At 42.5% G+C, this 21,820-nt stretch overlaps 1 protein-coding gene across 5 annotated transcripts in view; it reads left to right on the forward strand.

Moving 5' to 3' along the window:
- Positions 1 to 15,057, forward strand: part of GRIA3 (glutamate ionotropic receptor AMPA type subunit 3) — a 1,128,422-nt gene extending 1,113,365 nt beyond the window's left edge. For 2 of the 5 annotated variants that reach the window (XR_014962259.1, XR_014962260.1), the window contains 2 exons: positions 6,925 to 7,039; positions 9,115 to 9,249. Coding sequence is in view for 3 of the 5 variants with exons in the window: in XM_085608119.1 (XP_085464245.1) it covers positions 6,925 to 7,039; positions 9,115 to 9,360 (361 nt within the window). In the remaining 2 variants the exon portion in view is untranslated. Of the gene's footprint in view, positions 1 to 6,924; positions 7,093 to 9,114; positions 9,363 to 12,595 lie in introns of those variants that run through there. The other 3 variants (XM_085608119.1, XM_085608118.1, XM_085608120.1) reach the window with 3 other exon arrangements.
- Positions 15,058 to 21,820: the final 6,763 nt, after the last annotated feature.

Raw genomic sequence — 21,820 nt, forward strand, 5'->3', positions numbered from 1 at the left:
CTGTAGGCAGCTGTGAATCGGTAATTCTGTAATTGCATGACCTACTTCTCCAGGGGTCATGGATCAGGGGTATTGGCAGGATTCTGCGAAGAAATGAACCAGCTGTTTGTGGCCACAGACATAGTGATACATATGGAAATCTATGCAAACCAATGTGCGTGTCACTTATTTATGAATACCAGGCTTCAGTTTTTGGTAAGCTCTCTGCTCACTAAGGCAATTGGTGTTCATGAGCCTGGCTCTTGTTTCTGCACTAGAACCATCCTAAGCCCAGCAGGACCTGCGTCAGCTCCCACGTCTGTGTCCCTTTGAGGGTCAAAGTACTTCAATGTTGCATCATGTACAGTAATGATGATGATGCCTTGGAATGCAGTTGTGTGCTTTTCTGACCACCCCACGTGGCTTAGCATTTCATGAGCGCTAAGATGGGTTCCATAGGATGATGGCTTGCTTCGGGGTGAAGGGACTGCAACAATAGACCATGGAAGCCTTGTACTCCAAAGGTCATCTGCCGGGTTGGGACATTTTTGATTTGTTCCAAGTATTCTGGTTCAGCACTGACTCTTTTGAAAACACCTGTCCAAAGAAGAGTATTTGATTTTTGAAGAATTCATATTTGGATTTATATAACCAAGGCTAAAGTCCCAGGGCTGCGCAGAGACTTTCATGCTACTCAGCAACCATCCTGGTGAATATCAGGATGCTGTCACTTATATTCAGAGCACCCTCTAATTTGGATAGGGCTCCTTAAATTACATTTTGTGATACTTCAGAGCCTAAGGAAATTACAAAGTTTAGTTGTTTGTACCTTCAGATCCCAACGTGTGTGAAGAATATGGTGACGTACCCGCTGCCTGGGTTCAGTAGTAGCTGGTAGTATCCTGAGTTCAGGTATATTCCATTAGTGCTTGTTACTGCATTCTACAGCACACATGGAAAGAGGAATATGGCTCTAAGAATTATTTCGTGCAGGAGGGTATCTAAGCACTATGGTGCAAGGGTGCAGTAGCTCATAGCCTTAAGTTTGTTTTTAAAAAAGCACAGTGTCACATTTTTCTTTTAAAGTTAAGGGAAGGCTGTGTTTATTTTACATTATTATCTTCAGGCTGCAGATAGCAGGTCCTGATAATGAGCACTGTTGGAGTCACATTTATGACCAAGGCACAGAGATGAGAAGCTGAAGCACTCAGGTATTGAAGTGTGTGAACTAAATGATGTTCCTGAATGCTTTTAAATGGTACAAAAATTCAAATGAAAAATTACCCTAATGATTAGGTTAACTCTTCATTTTAATGTTTCCCCATTTTAAAGTTTTGCATTTACAAACAGCCGGCCTCTTTCTCTTAGTAGCCAGTAGAGCCGACATTGTGCCATATTTATAACTGAAAAATTCAGTTCTTTTTTTTTTAAATGGGAGAAATGTAAAGTGTATAAAAATATTTCTATGAAACGTGTCTTAATGTTTTTCTCCACCTTCAAATAAGCCAATTACATCTTAATGTTTTATGAAGCATGTTTATTCACTTTAAATTCCTCCCATTTAAAGAAATAGGTGCATTTTTCTGTCATAAATATGGCACCTTGTCTATAGCCTGATGCGAACAAGATGCCTATTTTTTGAAACTGTGACACTTGGAAATGAGATTAAATCTAAATAATGATTTTTTGGGGAGGGGGCTGGGGGGAAACCATAAAAATACACCCATTACTTTAAGTGGGAAACATTTAAGGGCAGAAAAATGTTCCATATCATAAACATTTTTGCAGAACGTTTTCTGCACTTTAAATTTCTTCCATTTAAAAAAAAAAAAAAAATGGTTATATGTTTGTATCATACATGCAACAGAGGCACATATCACGAAAGGTATTCCAGTGCCACAAGTGCATACGACAAAGGATCTTAGTCACCCATATACATTTATCCCATTCATATGCACACATGTTTATACATCCCAAAAACTACACTCTCACTGACACCATGGAAGTCCTGTCATAGAGCCCCTATTTTGTTCAAACCCTAGTATCTGGTTCTTTGGACATAAGGCTTGAAGTCTATGGAGCTGGTCGTGAGTGTGTCCGGTAACAATGTCTGGTAACAATGTGCAAGTTGCTTAGCTGTCAGTAGCTCACAATGATTTTCACTGACCAGAAGTAGCTCTCACTACAGAAAAGGTTGGAGACCCCTGCTCTATATCTTTGTAAAACATTCTGCTCTCTCCCTTTCACGCAAGACAGCGCAGCAAGTTCCTTTGCTGGGCTGCATTGCGTGAAATAGTAGTAAATTTGCCCCAACAGGTTTAACAGACCTCGCCGGAGGCTCAATCAAGGGGGTCAAATGGTTTTGCTCCATATCCTCACTGTCCAAAACTAACATTCCACGCAACACAGGGCAGCAAGCAAAATAGGGAGGGAGCAGAAATGCTCCATATTTACAAAGATATGAGGTATTTCTGCTCCTTCCTTGTGCTTGGCACACTGCGTGCAGACTAGCACCAATGCCAGCACCTTGATTCCATAGTGCTAGTGTGCCTGCATTACAGGCAGGATGGTTTTTGTGCAGAAAATGACACCTTCCTGCATAAAAACAATCCTTAGAGGCATTCTCCTCTTTATATGCTTAAATCAGAATGCATCACACAATGGAAGAGGAAGTAATGAGGAGAAATAAAGATATTTCTCCTTGTTTCACCTGGTTCATTTATTGCATGTAAGCAATTAAAGTATTTTCTCAACAGACGTGTTAAATCAAGATAGTTTTGAGCAGTATGTAAACATCAATTGTCATTTTTCTGTGGTGCTAGTCTGTCTCTGTTTTAGCAAGTTGTCTCTTGAACTCTTTAGTGAATATTCAAACTCCATGTTAATTTGGCTAGTGCAGTGTCCTTTGTGCATTCAAGAAGGACCTCGTTTGATGGCTTGGGTATCCCTTGCCCTCACAGAAGAGCATATATGATTGCACATGAGTGCATGGCTGTATTTCATCAATATTTTCATCTGAATTGGATGGCAGCGTGCACTGTGTGAGTACCCACACAGGGCAAGAGGGACTAGTTACATACAGGTTGACTAATGACAATCTGACATCATAATGTGCTCTGCTGTGACGACAAGGGAACACTCTGCATGTCTTTTTTACCACATGTGAACAGATAATTAGGGAAAGTGTTTGACTTTTCATCGCCAGCATCCTCAAATAACTTCCTGCTAGCAGGGAGGTGATGACTGCAGAATAGGCTCCCTTGATCAGCATCTTTCAACCAACAAAATCACAATACAATACATTAGTTGAGTAACAACACATGATATTCAGTAGGGATGAGACACTGAAAAACAATTTCACAGACCATCCTTAATTGTCCACAAGCAAATGGAAAATCTGGAACATACACTTACCAGAAGCAACCTTCAATCGGACCAGGGGCAGGTAAGAAATCGGGTAGATTCCTGCAATAGAAGTAGACACAAACTCTGAGACTACATGAGCAAATAATGTTCCAGAATTAATGCACAAAGTTGTCATTACAATGATTCAAGGGGCAATCAAAAGGAAAACGTTCATCTCTGTGGACCCTGTGCAATAAAGAAGAGCCAAAAATAGCAAAACGTGGAAAAGATTGCTAAAACTGTACTACAGTAGGAACATATACAAGGTTCACATTTTAAAAACCACCAGTTTCTCATTGAATCGAAGCTGTGTGGAGCTTTCCGTTTCAAAATCAAAGGGATGTGGATCTCTACTCCAAAAAATTGGGAACTTATTCTTTTTAAATGTTCATTTTCATGGCAAGGGCCCAATACTCATGCTGGTCCTGATGTGAATTTTTTTTTAAAGTGCGTTTGGAGATTTACTCTACCACTTGAAATATCTGTTGCGTTTTATTTAATCCCTTCGCTGCGGCACTAATTCCGCCGCAGCGCTGGGGGGGTTTGGGCCGAGCGCGGCGCTGCCATGCTCATGACGGAACCACGCCGTCATGAGTCACAGGCGAGCTGTGCTCATGACGGCGTGGTTCCGTCATGACTCCACCCACTTGCGCTAATCGCCCGCACAGGCGAGGAAACAGTGCCGCGTGGGCGGAGCAGCCGCCAACGGCCGCAGCATGACGGAACCACTCCGTCATGAGCACACGCCGCCCGTGGCTCATGACGGAGTGGTTCCGTCAGAAGCATGCAAGGGGTTAAATCACAAAACTCCCCAGTAGTGTCTTGGAAGATGTGCCACCCATAGATTGCCATGCATACTCCTGAAAAAGTACATTTCCACATTGAGTAAATGCAACACAGCTGTGAAATTGCCTTTTTATCTCAAAACATTTTTTTCTCCGCTGCTAAAATTGCTCCCTGTGGAAAGACCCTTTCTCTTACAATCCTCGGAGTCTGACAAGTGTTCAATACCCTCTCCCACGCTAGAAAGATTTCCTCCAGCCTGTGTCTGGTTTACTTAGGTGAACATGCCCAAGATAGCAAAGGATCAGAGAGAAGGTTATGTAAGCTCACTTTTTTGTGGGCATTTTTATATATACAAAGCAAGCCACACATTGATTGTGGTATTTAAACCTGCGTGATGTTACACAACAGTGTGATAATATTACACACAATTAAATGGATCTACACCTACAAAATGTGGATACCTAATAAGGGTAAATCCAACAATTCTTTATCATAAAAGAGAATCAATGCTGCTACCATTTCACGCTTCAGGACACTTTAAAATACCTGCTAACTTGAGAAGGCCAAGTAACAACCTGGACATCATTTTTTTTCAACTCTGCTAGCACACGTGGTGCGAACCGTCTTTTTTGCAGTCTAGTGACAAAAGTCTTTTTTTAGGAGCTATCAGGGCCAGACTGGCCATAGCGGGCATCTGGCGTTTCCCCAGGAGACTGAAAGGATGGGAGCTGTTTTTTTAATGGTGGGAACCAGTTTTGCAGTGGTGCTGCAGCATCGGCCCCCAGTAATAAAAAAGCAGCAGTGCTTTACACTTGCACACCTCCCAGCCCTCCAGGGGGTTGGTCTGACAAAATTGCTGGGGCGGCTTTGGGTTCCCTGTCCAGCCCTGGGAGAGATGGTAGCAGCCACCATGGAGTTTCTTTATATTAATTGCAAACCTCATTACACTTACCATTCCAGCAAAGTTAACTGCAATATTCAATATTCTATTTTTATAAGTGTCTATTTTGTTTTGATTAGAAATGCAGCAAGCAATGCCACTTTCAGTACTTTTTAGAATTGAGGCTCTCCCCTAAATTCATACCCTCTGTGCTAATTTTGTTTTTTCGTTGCACCACTAACCCTTTTGCAGTGCTTGAATATGATTTATTAACTGCTTCTGGGATAATTATTTATAAATTAAGACATAATTTACCATGTATCCAATGCCTTCATATTTTAGTTGAACATTGACGTGCCTTTTATTTATCTCTCTCTTTCTTCTTCTACTAAACCTAATGTTTTTGCACGCACTGCTTTTTAATTTGAAGACATTGCTATGGAAATCTCTCAACGTGCATGGCCAGTTTTTGACTTTTTATGTGAAAAACAGGAAAAAAAGAAGCTATGTTTTATATAACGTAGCATAATTTATAAGGACAGTCCTAAAAGAAAGACCATTTTATACTACACAACTGGTCGTCAAGGTATTAATAGTTTTCATCAGAATAACCTCATAAGGGATTGTTGACATTGCTATATCTGAAATACCTTTATTCTGCTTTTTAAAGTCCGATCATATTCTACAATGCATACGTTCGGAATGCATTCCAATGCGGAATGTTCTGCATACATTAATTGACAATGTCCTCCATGAAGTATAGTTTGAAGTTCATCTTATATGTGCATATCACAAATAGTTGTACTGTATTAACATCAAACTAAACCTTTTAGCAAAGAAGGCGCTCAAGCTTTTTCTTGAAACAGTGGAGAGTTGAAATTGGCAAAGAAAAAAACACCATACCACCACCGTAAGCTGAAACCATGGTGTACTGGTACACGGGAATAATACACGTATGTGTTTCCATGGTTCCTACTTTGAATCATTGCCGCCAGCTCTTTCTCGGTGTGTATACAAGGAAGCACTTTGTGACACTATATAGTATGAGATTTACAATTCATCCAATGAATGAGTGCTTTCTACATTAACTCTTGCAATTGTGCATCATATTTCCGCAGTCTTGTGAAATTTATTATCCTATCACTGACAAGTTTACTTTGAATCCCCTCCAGACCCACCTTAATTGCCTTTATCTTACAGGGGTCATTCTCAAGGTTTGGGACCACGGCTACATTATCTTGCCCATCTGCGCACCTAACAACTGGGTGAACTTTTAAGTCGTCCTATTTTCCATGTCATAACTGATAGTGAAACTACAGCTTGCCCAATGGTGTTCAAGAACTAAGTTTCAAGTACTGGCAACAAAACTTGCCGCGTTGCTTTTGGCAAAGCATAATAAATGAAGGATTTTTCCATCGTCATATCTTTGGTGTCAAGTTGACATAGTGCAACTTTTTCGGAATGCAAACGACCCATGCATTACTGTTGCCTAATACGGACACCCTATTTTTTGCATCTTCCTCTTGGCGAATAAGGTCTCCCAGTTTGATCCTACTTGCAAACAAAATGAAATAAGCTACTGTTATTTAAAAAACAAACACTACAAAAATCTGAATATTTTTTAAAGTCACTAAAGTATCTTCATTGACAGTATCCTAACTTAACAGTGTGTGCCGATTACTCAAAGCGATATGGGCAGGACCTGGTAGACTAGTGTCACAGTAGTGTTGACGAATATCAGGTTGCCTGCAGTGTAATGACTTTGTAGCCAGGAACCCTGCTTTATCGCTTTGTATAGTTATGAAAGTAGTTTAAAGCTTGAATAACATAAAATAACATAATATAATGTTATTTATGTTATTTCCCACGTGAAGAACTCCTGTAAACCTTGCAGTATTGAAACTCAGTGAACAAGGCATCTTAGACAAGCTGAAAAACAAATGGTGGTACGATAAGGGTGAATGTGGAGCCAAGGACTCCGGAAGTAAGGTCAGTCGCAGCAGGTCTTTTTGTACTGATTAGAAATCACATTTTGACCCACTGTTCATACATATCTATACATACATGTACACTAATATAACTTTCCAGAAATTTTAAAATTCTCAGTTGTACTAGAAAATGGTGGAAAAGCATTATATCACATCAGTCCTTTTCTTTACGGAAGTCAAGGATTTGGGTGGGGTCAATAGCATTAAAATATATATTATGTCATCACAAACCATTTTCTGTGAATTTTAAAGTGGTTAACACATGTATACACCCTTACATTACATATGTATTACTGCATACTTTAATGCTGAGCTTCTGTAGTACATATTTCATCATTGTATCAGAAGTATAGTATCACTATTAATACATGAGTAAATCCAACTTCTGTTTAGTGGATCTTAAATTTAGCCACATGCTTTCATGGGTGTATAACATTTTTTTAGGAAAACATTCCATTACAAACCATGACAACATGAATTCTTTTCAGAAAGCAATATTTTCTTTTATGATTTTTCTCTGATTTGTTCCTCTACATACTGTTTAAATTTCATTTTATTGTGTGCAAAATCATTATTTGATTGTAATAGTAATTTGTAGCTAATGGTAGGCACTTCCTGTTTACAAGGAAGCAATATAACGCATGCACTGAAAACATACTTTGAGAATGGAATGGAATATTTATGAATGCAAATGCATGCAATTGCTACAGTACACTTGTACTGTGTACAGTGATATATTTAGTTACTATCAATATGAAGCCAACCAATGAGCAACATCCATTTAATAGACAGGAACTAAAAATATGATGGCAGCAAAGCAGACATTTCTAGTTTATTTCTAACTTCCCTGCTGACTTTACAACTGCCAACCAGTAAACCAGACATACAAATTCACCCCTATGTGCCAAACCATAATGCACATTTTGTCAATAGCAGAGACCAAAGGAGTAAGCACTACGCCATACTATTCCTTTTATTTCCAAACTCTGTTTAACGCTGTCCACCAGTAAAAAATAAATAAATGATCCACCCTTAATAATCCTCTGTCCAGTCATTGCAATTGCCTCACATTTACAACCCTTCTCACCACACATATTAAACGTCACTTGTTTACATATATGCTCACGAGGTAAGACCTACACCCATTTTTAAAAATAATGTCCAGTCTCCCTCCTGAACATCACCTATGCCGCACCACACTTTTTACAACACTTTTCCACAGACCATTGTAGTCTCTAGACCCAAGAGTGATTTCACACTAGATTTTTGTTATCTGAACTTCTGAATGTGATTGCTGAATTTGCCTGTAACATCCAGTCTCTACCTCCTTCTCATGGAGTTTTCAGTCAACCACAATTCTTCTAATTAAACTACCTACTACTGCTTTTAGAATTGCATAGATCATATAAAGTTTAAAAAGACATTAAGCAAGTCACCTAAATTTAACTCAACATTGATCTACACCTACAAAATATAACACAATAGAAAAATATTGATTTCTGTGTGCTGTCCAAAGCACATGTACCTTTTTGTTTCATCGCTCACAGTACAACAGATATGTTGACTAAGTCTGAACTGAAGATCCCTTCTATCAATTGTTTATAATATCTAAAAGGACAAAGCTAACAATATAAAACATAAAACCCAGCACTGGCCACAAAAGACATGATGTGTTAGTTGACCTGGACACCAGACAGCTCTTAAGAAATCCCCATATTCTTATCTTAGATATTCTACCAGAAATTTAAAAGATAAACATTACATTAGCAGTGAGGGCCATCCATTCATATTAAACATCATTATTTATAGATTTATCACTGATTTGCATGAATGCCTATATAATATTGGGCTGTTACTTTATAAAGTTGAGAATTTACTTTTTTCTAGTATTTCATAGGGAGTCTGAATGAAGACTTCAGATTTTGGACCTCAGGGTTCCTTTTATGGGGGTTAAGATAAAACACTCTGGGGCATGATTAGTTTGACTACATTACTATCCATTAGAATAGGGAAATGTGTTATTCTTCTGCTCTGACTCTCCCAAGTGAAACTAATCACCGTGTCGATTTTTCACAGGACAAGACCAGTGCTCTAAGTCTGAGCAATGTTGCTGGAGTGTTTTACATTCTTGTTGGAGGACTTGGCCTCGCCATGATGGTTGCTTTAATAGAATTCTGTTACAAGTCACGAGCAGAAACGAAAAGAATGAAACTCACAAAAAACTCACAAAACTTTAAACCTGCTCCTCCCACCAATACCCAGAACTACGCAACATACCGGGAAGGCTACAACGTGTACGGAACAGAAAGTGTTAAAATATAGGGGTAAGATTAAGGTCTCATAAATTATATTATGTGTTGATGGTCCTCATTTTTTATGAATTTAAAGATACCCTAACTCTAGACATTTAACACTTGATCACCAGAAAAATACTAATGAACAATGATTTAATGTAATCATTTATGAATATCAACTCTATCTGCAATTTCATCTACTCTGCCTATCTTTGTTAATGAATAATGCCTTCAAGATGTGTGCTCATTTTAAAATCTTTAACAAGATGTCATTCCTTATGCCAAAGAAACATATTTCATGTACCACCCTCTCTACTCATATTTGAAGGTTCAAACTTTTAGGGCTGATTACGATGTCGGCCGCAAAGGCTCCAGACGGGATTCGGATTCTTCGAATTTCATTCAGAACCTATGTTTCCGACCGAATCGGATACATTTCCGACCAACCGTTTATGATGCAAAGAAACCGTTCGGGCTGCCCGATTCTGTTCTGGGTGACATTCGGTTTACCCCGGTCATTCTGAGCTGAATCGTAAAGCTCTATGTACACGGTTTCCGACCAAGCGATTGCGATGTCAGATTCTGACAGCCCTTCCGAATCGGTCTGCCCCACACAAAACGGCTTTTTGAATCTGACTGTGGGGGGCCTGTAGCGGACCTCCTTTCACCTGTAGGCCTCCGGTTAGGGCCCATGGGGGTACCCAATGGACCCCTCTTTCCAACCATGCACAGTGTGGCAGGAATCATGAGGTTCCCGCCACAAGTGTGCAAGGTTTTCTCTAACCATCCCTTTTTTTAATGGGAGCCTGTGTTGAAGTCAAGTCCGACCAAATGATGTTCTGCAGCATCGTAATCGGTCGGTCGGACTCCCCCAAACCGAGTCGGGTGGAAAAGATTCCAAAACTGAGTTGGCCAGAAGAGTTTTCGACCGGCATCGTAATCGGCCCCTTTGCGTGGAAAGTGGTGCTGTGGTATTATATAGCCTTATAGCCCGCCGTTGCTCCCGCGTTAAATGCCCGAGCCGAAGGCGAGGGACTTTAACAAGGGAGCGGAACTTTAATAGCCGGTATAGCCCTGCTATGAAGGGCTATAAGGCTATTAGAACATTCTGCCACTAGAGGACAGAATGTTTTAACAAATAAAACAAAGGCTTCTCGAAGCTCGATGGGATTCAAATCCCTTCAAGCTCTGAGAGGCCTTTGTAAAACATTGGAATGTTGCTCTGCGGGCCTTGACCGGCCCCGTAGAAGCAGGGAGCACTCCATTGTCTTCAATGGAGCTCCCAACATTCCAATGTTCTAATTAGTATTATAGTTATTCTCAACTTAGATGTGATAACACTCCTAGGGATTTAAGCCACTGGAAACCATATTTAGGTAACCTGAATGTTATGATGAGGAATTTGACTGTAATATGCATTTGTTTTTTAGAGTCTTATCTCACTGTCTGCATGAGCACAATATTGAATTTCCATGCCATTATCTCTCAGCATTTTCTGGGCTGTAGAAATGGCAACTAATACTTTTATTCAGTAAAACCTGGACTAAGATATTAGTGTCTTGATGGATTCACTTGAAACGGCAATGTCTAAACTAAGACTGTATTGCAACTCAGTCTCGCAAGAGGGATCATATTAGATTATTTTCTTGAAGCACTTCATTGGTGCTATTCAATTCAAAGTGCCAACTTTCTAGCAGGTATATTCATTGTCAAAAGAACCTTAAGAACCAGTGCTACACTTGGTAAAAGTAGGGGCTGAGATTTACAATTGCAAGCCACCAAGCAGCGGAATGTATTACCGTTCATTTTTCGAAAAGAAAGTGGCCATCTTAAATTTTGCTACTTGTTCATATCTTGCAATTTCCCAACACACAAAGGTTCGTGTGCATTGAAATAAGGGATACATTACTATCAATAACCCTATGGGGCCGATTCAGATGTTGGACGGATCAGTCAGGAGCTGTAACCGACCGACCTGCTGTCATCGGTTACGGCCCTGCAAGTATGCTTCACAATGGGAGCATACATTCCGAGTGGAATGCATGCTTGCATTGTGAAAAGCAGGGGTGCAGTTCATCCCTTCACCCTGTGGCTGGCACCCCAAGGTGCCCGCCACCGGGTGCAGGGAACAACAGAGGGGCACCATACGGCGGCCTCGCACCCATGGGGGCCCTGCTGGTGGCCACCAAAGACAGTTTCCGACTGCCTTTTCGTGCTGGAAAGACCGGCACGAAAAGGCAGTGAAAAACTGCCATCGTACTCCCTCGGTCGTGAAGAGGCGGCCGGGGGAGTACTGAAGGATTTCCGGATGGCGAACGGGCTCTCCGAGCCCGTCGGAAGCCATTCGGAAATCCGAGTCGGATTCCTTTCCGACCGAGCCCATCGGAATGGCTCGGTCGGAAAGGAATCCGGCTGACACGTTCCGATTCGGTCAGAAGGGCTCCGACCATTGTTCGGAGCCCTTCCGGCCGAAATAGGAATCGGCCCCTATATGTTCCAATATTTTGAAACATTATTAGTGCCTTCTTCAAATAGCCGTAAAAGGTCTAAATATAACCTATTAAAGGTCTTAATGGTCTTGAAAAGTTTAGCTTCTTTAAACCATGGTAACCATGAAGCACCGTATTACAGTGAAGTTCAAAGGCCTCAAGTATCTAAATGGTTGTAATGTCTTTATTTATGTGCAATTTGAACTCAAGCAAAGCATTGGCGATGGACTAATCCACCATATGATAGGTAAATGACCTTTAACCTGCATGCTGCTTTTAAAATAAGAAAAATATATTCAAAGTCAATGTAATATTCAATATAAAATTAGGATTCTCAAGCCCTCAAACATTAAAATTCAGCCAGGATATTTTAGAAAAACCAACGATATGAGAACAATCTGAAACTGAATTTCATTATATGAAAATTGTGTCCACATTTTTCATTTTGGTTACCTGAAAACCTGACTGGAGTTTACTCTTTGAAGGGACAAAGAGTGTGGTCATAGTTAAAAATGTAATGTGCCTATGCACCACAATGATATTTCTCATACAATTTATTGTAAGTATACACTCCCTATTTCACTTACCTGTCCTCTCTCCCAAAGTTTCTCAAAGAGTTTAATAAGGAAACATTGCCATTTTCGATGACTGAACATGAAAGAAAGAATGTTAGTTGAGTGTGGAATCTCTGGCTATTGGTTAAGTTCCATACCAAGCAATACATTTGCTAAAGAAAGTAGTGCATATCCTAATGTTTGCCATTTTCTCTTACAGACTACTGGCAAAGGAAGGCATGCAGCAGGCGGAGCAAGTGAACATGTGTCTTCTAGCTAGACCCTGACCACTCGAGGAAGTAATACTCTCTCCTTGGGGTCGGGCATTAAAAAGTAATTGCTGATGGTGCAATGAACTCTTATGAGGAAGAACTGAATTCTTTTTCCTTCAGTGCCTTATGGAAAACATTCTGAGACTCACAACAATGCAAAACCATCACTGAAATATTCTTGCTTTGCTCAAAAAATGAGAACATGGCAAAAGACCGAGATCCTTGTATGTGAAAATATTCTTGTAAAGAAATCAGTTCAACAAAAGCCATTCTTTGATACCACTGCACAGTTAAAGAACGTTCAAAGTCCAAAATAATTTCCTCGTTTTAGAACTATTACCACATCAGGAATCTACTCCTCTTCCACACAACTCCACGTATCTACAAATTTTTATTTGGTTGGTATACCTCATCCATAATAAATACTACTCGGGTTTTATTATTACCTCTCTAATCCTTTTGCTTATCTTTTATTCTCCCGTTCCATACAAGAAATGTTCTTTATCAATGAGCACTGAATGTAAAGACGTAATGGAAATATGTCATTGAAAAATCCTCTGGCTTCCAGAATAGCTAATTTATAACCATTGTGATTGCACCGATGCTATGCTTCAAATGCACTCCTTAGGAAATCAAAGATTAATTATGGCCAGTGACTTTGCATAGTCATTACCTTGTTACAATGGGTTCCTATGTTGTATATGGCATTCAGTGCCAGATGCCAAACAAAGAGTATGGTGGGGTCATACAGGCACTTTTAGAATCGCTTTCATCAGAACTGCTGTCTCATGCTATAATATGTCTCTCAATCAACTGTGAAATTTACAATGCATAAAGGAAACAGCTGTAGTTCTCAATGCGTTTCTACAGTTCCAGATAGTGTTGAAAAGACCGAATATTGTTATTGTTTGTACTGTTATTCCACATGCTTCAAGCTTAATATCAAAGAATATTAGCATCTTGTTTCCTAATTTCTAAAAACTAACTCGTATAGGTGTACACAGCGCATAAAGATACATATTCAGAAGTGTCCATCTAGAATTGCGCAGATCTGAGACATTTCTTTCCTTTTACTGCTACATAAATGGCATATAACGTTGGTACACTTCCAGGTCAGCTTTTTACCGCTCTAAATGCTGTCATACCATATAAGCTATTGTTAGCTTTTAACAGGCAAATATTTTCATAGCACAAACAAAAACAATGGAACACAGTCTCTCTCTTTCAAGGTACTGTGTTGATGATCCCTGTCACATAATTAATAGTGATTTGAGGTTTTTGAAGCATTTGACAACTGTTTCAATTTTGTATCATAATTTGAAGATTTTGGAAGCACTAATGTGGTCCAGAGTATACTGCCTGTCCTGCCCTTAACAAAATCTTAGACCAGAATAGCACAACTTGAAGTAGACATATATGGTGGAAGTTCTCCTAAGAGAAATGTCTAAACAGTAATGAAGTGTACCTACCTTTCTTCCTAAGAAAATGTATAATTATACAAATGGAATTGTTTTGGACAGCAACAGCTAGATGAAAGGAGACAGAGGATAAAGTAAATAAACAGAAACAATCAAATTTGTGCAACACCTATAGTGCGTTTGCTTTGCAAGATTTTTTTATTGCCTTGCCTTCAACGTGACAACATTTGCTTTCTGCAGTTCATTAGAGGTGTGCTTCTTCCAGGGCACCTAGTGGGCATTCATCGGGGCGTACGGATACTAGAAATTGATATAGTCACGTCCTTGGGCACTGAGGCACCTAGTTTACATGGGATACAAGTAGATCTTTCTATTAAAATATAATAAAGTAGAGTCTTCTTAACAAAATCATTTTCAAGTAAATGTGATATAATCTTTCATTCCAAAAACGTCATGCCTCTTTACAAGAGAAAAACTTACTTTTAAAAGAGTACAGAACATGAAACTGTGATTTTGAATTTCTCAACGCTATGATATCCCAGTAAGGGAAGCTAAAGCTGTGTAATTTAAAAGTTGTATTAAAAATTTAAAAAAAGAAACAAAAGAAACATTTTCTTAGATGCTGTATAAAAAGAAATGTATGTTTATTGAATGAAAAACAATTTTTACGAGTGGAAGCTTCACAAAGGTGGAGATGTTTGGTAATTGGTTTGTTTTATTTTCTAAAAACCTGCATGTAAAAAATGTTGATTGCTTACATATTTCTGCCACTAACTTCAAGCGATCGAAGTTCAGCAGTAGTCACTTCAGGACTTTTTTGTATCTATGTTTTTTGTTCATTTTTCTTTTGGTAAAAATGCACTTCAGTGAACAGAAACAAATGGCAAGCAAACTAATGGCTGTAAAAGAATAAATCTGCATGTGTGGGCATAAATTAATTAACCTCATTTTAATGAGGTATTGTACAAAGAGTTTTAATACATTTTTGTAAATAAAACTGTAAAGCGAAAAATTGCATTCCTGAGCATTTGAGCCAATGTTTCTTGTTTAGGGATTACTGATCATAGCAATGCATATATTTATATAGAGCCTTTTTTATACTAGGGATTAAACATTAGTTACAAAAAGAGGCAGAACCAGCAAGGATGACACTATACAGGTTTTATGACATGTAGTGCTCTGTTTCTTTATTAAAGTTTTGAACATAATGAATACAGTATCGACATTTAAGGGCGCCAGCAATAAACATTCTGTACAAGTAACATGTCCTGGGACTACAAATTGTCAACCTGCTAAAAGAACAAAGAAAAAAAACATGGCTCATGTCTCATATGCATAAAAAGTACTCAGTCGGATAGGCCACGGAACAGAACCAACCCAGTCCCTAAACAGGTCAGAGGGTGAAGCATGCACATGTAATGACTGGGTAGGACCCTTATAGGAAGTTGAGTGCACAGAAATAGGAGCAAAAACATGGCAACAGGTCCCAAACATGAGGAAAAAACGATAATGTCTGTGGAGTGAGGATCACCCATTAGTGCCTCGCAAGGGAACGCCATGGCTTTGTGCTGGGGAAGGGGAACTGACAACCAGCCCTATGAGGGTGGTCCTGGGAGGAAAAGGAAAAACAAAAAACCTAAGTGTCCAAGCAGTGAGTGTGGGTAATAAGCAGCAGGGACATGGAAACAGCCCCATCCTCCAAAGCAGAGCAAGCAGCTGTAGAAAGAGGCATCCACCACTGGACTCCCAACATGGCAAGAGGTGCTGTACAGGAAACAGCCAGTTTAAGGGAGGAATCTCAAATCCATCCAAACCGACAATCTGTCACGGTACATATCCCAAGGATCCTGCAAAGGCGGAGCCCCACGTTGTAGGGGGAGCAAACACCACGCTGTTGTCTCAGCAGAGCCCATTTAAGAAGATCCTTCAACCAGAGTCACAGCAAAAGTGCCACTGCAGATGTCCAGGCCATGGCTATGCGGTGCTTCAGGAGGACGAACACCAAGTCGACAAACCTAACAGCATATTTGTTCCTACATGTCCAACAGCCCTCAGACCCGGGTGGCAATGGAGGGGATCGAACTGTAAGGGTTGGCCCATGATGTCAGACAGGGTCTGGATGGCCTCTCTCCAATAGATTTCAATCTCCTGGTAGGCCCACACATCATATGATAAAAGTCGGCCTCTAGGCAGAGGGCACCAGGGGCATTTTGGAATCATACCCGGGAAGATGCGATTGAGTTGCAAAGGAGTCAGATATATCTGATGCACAACTTTTAACTGGGTATATTTCAGACAGGAGTTCCTTGAAACACCCTGCACCTGCTCCAACACGCGGGCCCATTGTCTTTCCACAAGATTCTGGCCAAGAGACAGAACCTACGTATCCCTCAAAACATGGAGGGATAGGATGTGAGGTTCCAACAGCCCGCTGTAAACTACTGTTGCCACAGGCTTACTGTTAGACCCGGGATCCCTGGTTGGCTGAGGTAGGTACCTTAGTCCAAATAGGGACCCTCGTTTCCACATCAGGGAAAGGAAGGACACCTTCTCAGATAGCCCCCACTCACCCCCTTGGTAGCTTGGCACGAGCAGCCAGGCTTATCTTCAAGGCAAATTTGTGAGGTATTTGCAACCACGCTCACAGCAACCCAATGATGACACCACAAATGAACTCCACACGAGTTTCATAAAAACAAGTATAAAATTATATAAAAAGATATACGATAAGACTACATAATATAAATCCAACATATGTGTATTTGTAATATTCCTCCTGGCGTTTGTTAGGCCAGCCAGCCCTTGTAAGTTCTGGCGATATTAATGAGCACTTCTAAGTGTTCCACTGCAGTCCTACTGCAATGCTTTTCAGTTCGTAATGCTAGAATCAGGCACTTTACAATGTAAAAATAATGCAGGTCGTAATGCTAGAATCAAGCACTTTGCAATGTAAGAATAATGCAATGCGTAACGCAACAATCAGGTACTTCGTTATGCAGAAATAATGCAATGCGTAATACACTAATCAGATAGTTCGTTATGCAGAAACAATGCATTGCGTAATCCGACAATCAGGTAGTTCGTTATGCAGAAATAATGCGATGTGTAGTACGACAATCAGGTAGTTCGTTATGCAGAAATAATGCAATGCGTAATACACTCCAGCACCGATCACGGTGCCTTAGGTGGTCTCGCCACCTCTCGTGACTCGCAGTCAGCCTCTGCCAACAGTTGCCCCCACACGGGTATGGTGTAAACAAAAAGTGCTGCTCCGCACTCCGGGCCCAGTACTGCCACTCCTTTGGCAAGTACGGGCCGCAATACGAGCCGAAGCAGAGACTCGCGCTGCAGGAATGGGAGCGGCTGAGAGCATTTCCCTCCGAGCCCGCACCCCACCTCACCCCAGGCGTCGACACACGTTACCTGGGGGGTGCGAACTCAATTTCCTCTGCTCTTCCAGCGACTTGGGCCTCCGATGCAATCTTTGTGAATTCCGGGCAGTGGGACTCGGCCCTCCCTGGACGAGGTTGGCTCGAGGTCCCGCTCTGGCAACGGCAGGTTCTGGCTGGCGGCTCAGCTCCTCCGGGGCTACCGGTCCAGGCTGCTGATGCTACGAAGTTCTCAGGCTGCCACACACACAGCATCGCTGAGACTCACTTGAGCTTCGGGTGCACGATCACCATGCATTCCACACGAAGGTCTCAGGCTGCACGAAGCACACGCACACAGCGTCTCTGAGACTCACTTGAGCTCCGGGTGCACTATAACGAGTCAATCCTCACAAAGGTCTGAGGCTGCACAAAGCACATGCACACAGCGTCTCTGAGACTCACTTGGACTCTGGGTGTGCACGATAACAAGGTAATCCTCACAAAGGTCTCAGGCTGCAAAAGGCACATGCATACAGCGTCGCTGAGACTCGCTTGGACTCCAGGTGCCCACGTTCGCAGGGCACTTCTTACGAGGGTCTCAGGCTGCAAAAAGCACACGCACATAGCGTCGCTGAGACTCTCCTGGAAACTTTTGTGTTCCTGAGTTTCCGCAACAGGGAGCCAGCTCACCTCGGGCCCTTGGGGATAAGTGACTTCCGGACACAGCACACAGCAAAGTCCTTTCAAGCATGGGGACACAGCACACAGCAAAGTCCCTTTAGCCTCTCCTTGGTTAAAACAGCAAACTGCAGGCTAGCCCCAGAACATACAGCAAGGGTCAGTCCTTTCCTTTAGTCTCTTTAGTTATTTCTTCCTTGGCAAAGGTTCCTCTTGACCACGAAGTAGCTTCAGTCTTGTTCAAACTTCTCCAAAGTTCAGGGGCTTCAGCTCTCATAGTTATATCCCTAAATGTCTTTGAAGTCTTTGTGTTCAGGGGGGCACTGACCCCTGTTCAAACCAGTTCTGGCTGCCTCCCTGCCAGTGACACCTTCTTCCTTTGATTAGTGGGAGTCTGGATTCTCACTCACTCAGCAGGAGATGGTACCATTGTTTTATGGCAGCAACCCTGGCCGCTTCACCTCTAGGGGCTACTCCTCCCCCTACACTCCAGATGAAGGTCAGCCTGTTGCTGTCTCACCTCCTCCCCTGGGTCAAGATATTCCCCAGATCCTATCACTTTCAACTCCAGACAGTTATTCCACAAGCAGGCAGACACACACAGAAATGTTAGAGCACAAAAACCCAGCCACTTCTAAGAGAGTGGCTTCTAAACACACAATGCAAAACCACCTTTATAAAAAGTTGTTATCACATTGTGAGTTTAGGCATACTAAACTTCCCCTCTCCATCTTAAGCCTTTGGGAAGATAGGCTGGAAAACATATTACACAGCCTCCCAATTCTGTCCTATGGGCAAGATGGCCTTTCAACAGTGAAAAACGAAATGGAGATTATTTCACTGTCAGGACATGGTACACACCTTAGTACATGTCCTGCCTTTCACATGCACTGCACCCTGCCCAGGGGGTACCTTGGGCCTACCATAGGGGTGTCTGATGTGCATAGAAAGCAAAGGGTAAGGTCTGGCAAGTGGGTGCACTTGTCAGAACAACATGGCAGTTTATCAAACTGCCCGCAGGCACTGCAATTGCAGGCCTGAGTTCCCTCTTTAAGGCTACTTGTGTAGGTGGCACAATTAGTGCTGCAGGCCCACTAGTAGCAGTTCCATTACTAGCCCTGGCGCACACAGTGCACTTTACGCGGGGCTTTACTAGTAAGGCAAACATACCAATCATAAACAACCAATTACCATTACACTTTATACAGGGAGCACTTACACTTTGACACTGATCAGCAGTGGCAAAGAGCCCAAAAAATTTAAGTTGGCAACTCCATGTCAGAACAAAGGTCTAGGGGGAAAGAAAAAAGTTTAGGGAACTTTAGCCAAAAAGGGCCAAGTCCAACACTTACCCATACTATGTGCCAACAATACCTGTAACACTGGAAATGTGATAGGATTGGTATGCTCAGGCTCCCAAACAACTCCTATAGCTGCCACCAGAGCACTGTAAGTCGAAAATTGGCCCTCATGAATGTCGTAGCACCCCCTGAGCTTTGGAAAGGGCATCAGGAGTTATTGCTCATGCAGGTCCCCCAGTGTGAGAACTCCTGCTTCTGTTCAAGTGCCAGTGTTGTGATGGTTCGCCCCCTCGCGAAACACCGAAAGCTTCCGCAGCGGTAGAGTGGATGCATATGGCACTCGGTCAAGCCATGGGGTCACACATTTGTCCCAGCAATACTTAGCCACTCTGGCAAAGTGTCCCATCCTCAGGATTCAGCGCCAGGGATCCATAAGCCAGTACAGGATGCCCAGACCCTCTAAGTCCAAGATGACAAAAGCCCTCTCAGGGTTGGCGCCCATCACCAGCCACTACAGAGGCCACTGTAACTGTGCACAGCATGGTACAGTTCATAGTGAGGTGCTCCCAGGCTCCCCTTTTCCAGTGGGGCAAATAACTTATGTAAGCCACTCTTTTTCCCCCAGCACCCCAAATCAAATCAGAGAGGAGTTTGTTCAGTTCCTGGAAAAAAGTACTGGGGGAGGAGGACAGGTAAGGCTGAAAAATGATAAACAATCGGGGCAATACCAGCATTTTGCAATGGAGACTCTTATTGTTGGGGAGAACAATAAGGAGTTCCAGAACAGCAGGGAACAACTCAACACCTGGCAAAGTCCTACTGAAATTACCATCATTCTCACCACTCCGTGTGGTATACATTTACCACGAGGTAATTGAAGGTGGCGTAGTGCCAGAGCAGACCCAAGTGGCGTGGACCCTCCAGCTATGACTCAGGGAATGTACGCAAGGGGAAAAGTCAGGACTTAGTCCAGTTCAACCTCAAGCCAGAATTTCCACCGAATGGATCCATTGCCTCCAACACCCTACACAGCCCACAGTTCAGGAGTAATGACAACCAAGGTGTGTGCTTCCTCCCCTTCCAGTGTGGATACAGACGAGCGGGTGAGCCCATCGTGTGGCTGTGGCAAGACTCCAGTTCAGCAATCGCTGAGACCTGTTCACTCTTAGCCTGCTCCTCCATAGGCCTGCCCCTGGGGCAGCCATTTCACTGTTGACGGGGCCGCATCTGGCGTCCACCACCAATACCTGCCAGGTCTCGTGGTGGTTGCAAAAACAATAATTGATGGACAGAATGCAGAACAGTGTCATACATTCACCCCAGTACAGAGCTCTGGGTATAAATCCATCGTTTTTGTGCTCCTCATGCCATTCCAGTTTGAACCCAGCCATATGTAAATCAGTCTTGACCTCATCAGCCAGGATAGCTTGACTCCACTGGCATAGACAGCACGGGACCCAAGTCTGGGCATACCCGTCCCACTTGGGGTGACAAATGCAAAACCAACAATTGATGGACAGAATGCAGAACAGTGTCATACATTCACCTCGGTACAGAGATCTGGGCCTAAATCCATCTTTTATTTGCTCCCCATACCATTCCAGTTTGATGTGGTGGTGGCGGGAACCTCTTAGATTCCAGCCACTCTCAAGCCTCAGCCAGGGACCCAAAGAAACATGTAGTTCCAGAATCCATGACTCGCAGTTTGGCCGGTAACATCAGGGAGTAGCGCAATCCCATTTGTTGAAGATGTCGCTTGACCATCATAAAGGATCCCCGCAGGGTCTGCACATCGGCCAACTAGTCTAAACAAATATTCACAGGTTGTTCTCCACCTGCCAGACGCCCTATGTGTGTGTAACCTGTGGGATGATATTGCGGTCCTGATAATTGAAGAGCCAAGCCACCACCAGCCGAGATGAGGCCCCTGGAGGTGGCAGTCTATCGGGGACCCCTTGGTCATGCCCTACAGAGAAGAAAGTGACTCTCCTCCCCTCAAGCATAGTTTTAAGCAGCCAGTTTTCAAGACAAAGGTCCATGTTGAGGCCCTGGGCTCACTCTGGGTGCCCCGCTATGTGGGTATTATTGCACCTTGAACGACTCTCTACATCATTCGCCCAGCTGCACAACAGTGTCACCTCTGCCTGTAGGGCCTTCAGTTGGGATTGCATGTCTACCATCGAGGGGCGCAGGTCAGCCAATGCAGATTCATTAGATTCCACCCTCTCTCTCAACTTGGCCTGGACAGCCCTCAGCAAGCTCATTTCAATCATTAAGGCATCCAGCTTCGGGTCAAACATGGCCTTGACCTCCCTCATGGCCCCTCAAGCCTGTCTGTAGATGAGAGCCTCTCATCTGACCCAGCGGTAACCGTAACCCCTGTGAAGTGGTATCGGATGGGGGTG

Source organism: Triturus cristatus, chromosome 5_2 (assembly GCF_964204655.1).
Source record: "Triturus cristatus chromosome 5_2, aTriCri1.1, whole genome shotgun sequence".
Classification (NCBI taxonomy): domain Eukaryota; kingdom Metazoa; phylum Chordata; class Amphibia; order Caudata; family Salamandridae; genus Triturus; species Triturus cristatus.